The sequence below is a fragment of the Mus pahari genome, chromosome 6 (genome assembly GCF_900095145.1).
Source record: "Mus pahari chromosome 6, PAHARI_EIJ_v1.1, whole genome shotgun sequence".
Lineage (NCBI taxonomy): Eukaryota > Metazoa > Chordata > Mammalia > Rodentia > Muridae > Mus > Mus pahari.
This window is the reverse complement of record NC_034595.1, coordinates 82,841,936-82,847,956: the sequence shown is the minus strand read 5'-3', so window position 1 is coordinate 82,847,956 and position 6,021 is coordinate 82,841,936. Positions and strand designations below refer to the sequence as shown.

Below are 6,021 nucleotides of genomic sequence, written 5' to 3'. Positions count from 1 at the left end.
CTTCATACACCAGCGACTGTCCCCCGTGGATGACACAAAAGCTTCATACACCAGCGACTGTCCCCCGTGGATGACACAAAAGCTTCATACACCAGTGACTGTCCCCCGTGGATGACACAAAAGCTTCATACACCATGTCAGGCAGGGCAAGCACCCTGGTCACAGACCCCAGAAACATGGCCTCCCCCTGCAGGTGTTTGAGGCAGAGCCCTCCGCTGAGCACGTGGTGTCACCCCCATCTGTTTGCAGCTTCTTTAGGTCAAAGAAATCAGTTGCTTTCCATAGAGCTGATACTGTGAACATTGGAATGCATCTGTGGCCTTAGCCTCCCCAGCTGCCCTGTCCCTCATTGGAAACAGCAGCTTCACCAAGTGCTCCCCAGCTTCCATCTCAGGAGACCAGAACTCATGGAAAAATCAGGCACTTTTGGCTAAAGATGCCAATGGAACATTTTTAGTTGTAGTCTGGGGAAGAAAAGTTAATGAGGTTTTAAAAATCAGGTCTTGTTGTTTGGGGGAGGTTGCTCCCCCAGCGGAGAGGCACCTTTACCTCAGTGGATCCTGTTAAGGAGTGCTTCCAGCCTCAGCCTGGGCCCCTCCCACCTGGCAGGTAAGGGCCGGCTCAGGGAAGAGGTGCATTCTCCGACCTCTCTGCCACAGGCCTGAGGACACCCGCTCGGAGCTGGGGTATTTCCATTTCTTGGTGGCCATCCTTGGTCAGGGTGTGAGTGAGCTCTGCTACTCCCCACTCAGTGCCTGAGGAGCCTGTCAGGTTTTGAGAGCTTGATTTTGTGGTGGGTTTTGGATTTAGTTTCCTTTTTCCTTTTTTAAATATTGGTTTTGAAAAGGGAGCCTGATGCCCCCAATTGGTAGTGAGAATTTGGGGACCTCCCCAACCCCCGACCCCACAAATGGGGCCTCTGTAATCCTCCAGCTAACTTCCTACAAACATCTGCCTGGAAGATTAGTAGAATCCTAATTCTAGGCTGGAATGAGCTTCATGAGGCTTGACAGAGGGTCACTGGCAGCCGAGGCTGGAGGCTGGGGGCTGAAGGGGAGCAAGCAAGAGCAAGGTCGCAAGCCTCCCTGGCTGAACGCTCCATGCAGATTCAGCAACTCTGACTGGTTTTGAGTGTGCGGTTTTCTTTTGGCTCTCGTGAGACTGTTGCCAGTGGCAGTTAGCTTTATGGAGGAGAGCTCAGGTGGGAGAGGGACGGGTTCCATTCTCAGAAGTGAATTGCAGACTGGGACTGAGCCAGAGAGGGCTGGGCTGTAGGCGTTGGATTAGCATGGACTCAAGCTACCACCGGCTCTGAAAAGGAGGAGCAGGAGGAGCCTGCCCACTGGGCACTGTGCCATCCCCACCAGGACCTCAGACCTGGGTACCTGAACTCTGTCCCTCTGCTGCTGCCTCTGTCTGGAAATTGGACCAGAATTCTGATGTCCCTCCAGCCTCCCCCCCCCCCCACTTTGCTGTCTCTGGCAACAGATCCTGGGATATGGTAATTGTTTGGATTTTCTTTCTTTCTGCAGTTATGTGTGAAGATCAGGCTCTGTCCAGGTAGAAGGATTGAGGGGGGGGGGAGGGCCATCTCAAGGGTCAGAGACTTGGCAGGACTTTCCCCAAAGTGACTCAGGCACACCACGGTAACAGTCCCAACTGCAGTTTTATTTTTACTTCAGAAGTAGATTTCCTTCAAACCACATGAGATCTCTGCCACCCACCCACAAAGCAAGCCCTATATTCCCAAGGAGGCTGACTCCGGGGGCCCTCCCCCCAGGCCAGCAGTGTATTCTGGGGATGTATTCTGGGGTCTGGGGGCCCTGGCCCATTTTGAGAAATGGAGCTGTAGCTACGGCCTTAGCCAGCACCCCCAGGGCTCATGAGAAATATCAGCCCCAGGCTGGTTGTTTTTACAAATCTCTCTCAGATATATTATTTTCATGACAAAAATGAAGGAGCTTTGTAAATTTTTTAAAAATTATGAATCGTATCAAGTAGTTGTTTACATTTGACAAAATAGGAACTATGCCAGCAGAGTCCAACCGAAAACCCCTTGAGATAGGCAGTAGCTGGGCCTGCTGTCTGCGCCTTTCATAGTGGCAGATGTGGCTGTAGTGTTTAGGTAAGTGTTTGGTCTTGCTTCTTGTATGGCATTTTTCAATAAACTTTAAAAAAAAAAAAAAAAGGCCTGACTGTGAGGATTGATCCACTTTTAAAGTTCTCTTCTAACAAAAGCGTGGGGAAATTAATTTAATACCTGGGAAGGGAAGCCGCCGCCGTGTGCAGTGAGCTACCCACACTGGCCGGGGTGCAGTGGGAAGGAAGTGCTGAGAACTGGAGGGTGCCTCTGCCAGCTGGGGGAGGCTTTGCACACAGGCCAGTCCGACCTGTCTCCAGGGGAGCAGTCCCCATCCTGGGGTCAGGGCTTTGGCAGTAGTTAGCCCTGCTGGGACAGAGCCCGATTGGCTGAAGGAAGAACAGACCTGAGGTGGTGGCAGTTAGAGGTGTGGTCACTGCCCCATTGACAGCTGCCCCAGACAGGTCTCATCCCACCTCATCGCCCACCTTCCCCCCCCCCTGGTTCTATTTCCACCACGACTACCATCTTAGAGGGAGCCTGTCCCAGCCTGGGACATCCCAACCTACCACTGTTGTTTGCCAAGGTACCCTGTGCATCTCACGATGCTCTCGGCCTACCCTGCAGCCCTTCAGGTGCCGGTCCTGGGCTAAGGCCACATGGGCTGAAGAAATTCCTGAGGCTGAATCATGCTGGTGTCCACATTAACACATGCCCCTGGCGCTCGTTTGGTGCAGCTGGCACTGCTACACATGCAGGTCAGGAGCCTTAGTGGCTGCTGCTGCCACCACAATATCCATCCTAGCCTCGGAGGTGACTGGAGCAGCTATTGGGCACTGGACTTCTGGTGTCCCGGTCCATGGTCCACACTGGTAGCCTCACAGCAGATTATACCTTGCACCTCAGACCCGGGCCCCCAAATCTCCACCTAATTTGGCATAGCCCCCCAAACTGAGTCGGTCCAGCCGTGGCCAGCTTCGGTGGGCACAGTCCCGAGCTGCTGGAGCCCCAAGAAGAAGCTCCCCGAGGCCCAGGTCCAGAGACTTGGAGTGCTCGATGCAAGAACCAGAGGGCTGCACCGTGATGATCACGTGTCCAGTCTGAGTCCGAGGACCCCAGGGTGGTGGCAGCCCCGGGCCCTTCAACGGGTAGCTGTGGAGCAGGGCAGGCAGCCCCGATCGAGGGTTGGCAGGTTCGGACCGCAGGCTGCGCACCGACGGGACGGGCGAGGGGCCCCTCCTCGGGGCCAGGTCCCAAGCCTCGGGTTCCGCGACGGCGGCACCCGGGGACCCATGCGCGGGACTGGGCAGCAGCGCGTCCCAGCCTGGGCCGTCGGGCGGCCGCAGCGCCTGAGCCCTCAGCATACCCCGGCGGAGACGCCGGGTCTCCAGGTCGCGGTTCTCGTAGAGCAACGTGTTGGCACAGATGAACACGAACAGGCCGACGCCCATGATTACTGGCCCCAGCAGCCGCAGGCGCTCGTGCGGCCCGTGCGCGCGGCCGGTCCTCGGGGCGTGGGTGTGGGAGGCGCGGCCGGGCCAGTAGCCCGCCACGGCGATGCCCATGCCCACCAGCACCACGAGCGCGCCCAGCGCCGCGAACGCCCCCGACGGCGAGCGCAGCCGCAGCCGAGCCCGCACCCGCAGCGGCTCTGGCGGGGAGCGCGGCCGCCGGCGCCGACCCAAGCGGCGGCCCAAGCGCGAGACGCGGCCCTCGGGGCTCCTGCGCGCGCCGCCGTCTCCGGGGCTCCCGGCCGTCATCGCGCGGTCGTCCGGGCGCTCTGCGGGGACGAGCAGAGAGGCAGACACTGACCCGACGGGCCGGGCTCCGGGGGAGGGATGCGCGGGGCCGCCTCGGCCGGCCGCTTGGAGATCCCTGGCGGCCACCCCCGGATTTTCCCGGGGCCGCAAGGCAGGGAGCCGCCCCCGCTCGGGTTTTCCGCAGCGGAGCTGGGAGCCAGCGTTGGCCGGGCCCGCGGGCGGTGCGCAAGGAGGGGGCTGCGGGGCTCGGGTGCAGCCGGGGCTGCGGGGCTCCTGCAGCCGGCGCGCGCTCCGCTCACCCGCCCGCCCGCCCGCCCGCGCGGGCCCCCCTTGCGATCGCGGCCGGGGTAAGTACCTCCCGAGCTCGACCCCACCCCCCACCCCGCACGTGGCCGCCCCGAAGTAACCAGGGGAGGGGGTGCTCGGATCGCCCGGGGCTGCGGGGCTCGCGCGCGCGCGCCCCACCTCCCCCTTACTGCGCTTTACATACCGCAGCGAGGGCCGGCGGAGGTGTCTCTGACTCCGGCTTCTCCTTGCTCGCCCCCTCCTTGCAGACTTCCTCAGCCAGCACTGGAGCTGCAGCAGGAGAGACTTGAGCTAGACTCTGGGAAAAACCGCTCTGGCCGAGACCAGCCAGTCAGAGCAGAGGAGGCAGCGGCGGACTTTGTCCAGGATTCTTCTCCACTCCTCCAGAAGAGGCCTCCCCCTCCCCCCACGGCCGGGCTAGGGCCGGGGCTGGAGGCAGGGGACTGCCAGTGCCGGACGCAGGTCCTCGCCGGACGGACTCTCCTCCTGGATCGCTCGCCGGCCCAGGCAAGGCTGTTCCCAGATTGCGGTGTTTCCGATTCGGGCTCCCGGGGATGAATCATCCCCCTTTCCCGCCGCCTGGCCTCTTTTCCAGCCTCCTCCGCCCGAGGCCTCCGTGGGCCGCGTCCGGGCCAGAGCAGCACAGCCCCGGGGTCGGGGCCGCACGTTGGAGCCCCTCCAGGAGGCCGTGCGCCGTGGTCCCGGCGCCGGGAGGCCGCGGGCAGCGGGGTCCGGGCGTCCGGTCTCGGTCCCCGGTGTCCCGGAGAGAAGCGGCAGCGGCGCCCGTCCCGGGCCTAGCACGGAGCGACCCCCGCCCGAGGCCCTGCAGGCCCGACCCGGACCCCCGTGGCCCCGCTGCGCCGGGGCCGGCTGCAGGAAGGGCGCGGGATGGCTGAGCCCCGCCCCGGACCCCGCGAGCCGCCTCCGCCCGCGCCCTCGACGGAGAGGCACCCGGCCGGGCCCCGCCGACGGCCCCGCTCGCTCGGCCGGGCGCGCGGCCAGTTTCCATGATGTGGACTCGGCCCAGGAGCCCCCGCCTGGGATTGATTAGCCCGCGGCCCGTGCTAATGAGAGCCGGCTGCGCGCGCGGCTCTCGCCCCTCTGGCCCGGGAGACCGGCATCCCCCGGCCGCAGAGCCTCCCAAATCGATCTGGAGAAGGCGCCCCTGCCCCACCGACGCTGAGCCCTCCCGTTCCCTCTGCTCTCGAGGGCTGACGCCGGAGGCCTGTGTTGACTTCCTACTCACTTGCCCGCCAGGCCGGTGTGTGGATCCCCCTGCCCTCCGGGTGTTCCTCCCACAACTGAGACCACAAGCCCAGGGCACAAGCTTCACTCTCAGCTGCCTGGGCCTCCTGATCGGTCCCTGAACCCAAACCTCCACTGGCGAGGTCCACACTCACCACCAAAGCACACTCAGGCCCCAGCTCCCCTCTTCATCTAGAACCAGCCGGTTCTTTTCCTGTAGTCACTGTCCTCTCCAGGCCACTCCATCTCTTAGAGTCCCTGTAGTCTGCCCGCCGCCTGTCCCTGCCAACTGGTCTGCAAACGTCACAGAGCACCGTCCCACTGTGCATCTGCCCCTTGCTGAAAACCCTCTATGGCTCCCTGGTGCTGTCCGAAGGGTTTCAGAGCCAGCCGGTGTGGTTTGAGCATGCTCCCCACCTCACATGGCCCGTGGCTGATGCTGCCTAGGTCCCCAGTCCCTCTGAGCTCTGGCCCCAGGCGCAGCCAGTCCTCGCTTTTCTGTCAGGAACACCAATTCCCCTTCCCACCTCGTGCTCCTCCAGAGCCCGGGGCCAGGTCTTCCCTCCCCTGCCCCCTCTGCACACAGCTGAGCTGACAATGCCCTTGGGGATTGCTCTGTTTCCGGGACCC

The 6,021-nt window shown here is 62.4% G+C and overlaps 1 protein-coding gene across 1 annotated transcript; it reads right to left on the bottom strand.

Annotated features, from left to right (window-relative positions):
* Positions 1–1,506: 1,506 nt before the first annotated feature.
* Positions 1,507–5,803, bottom strand: Tmem200b (transmembrane protein 200B). Its single transcript, XM_021200795.2, has 3 exons — positions 5,547–5,803; positions 4,331–4,416; positions 1,507–3,860 (listed from the first exon to the last, which is right to left on the bottom strand). The coding sequence occupies exon 3, from the start codon at positions 3,838–3,840 to the stop codon at positions 2,983–2,985; it is 858 nt and encodes a 285-aa protein (XP_021056454.1). The 5' UTR covers positions 3,841–3,860; positions 4,331–4,416; positions 5,547–5,803; the 3' UTR covers positions 1,507–2,982.
* Positions 5,804–6,021: the final 218 nt, after the last annotated feature.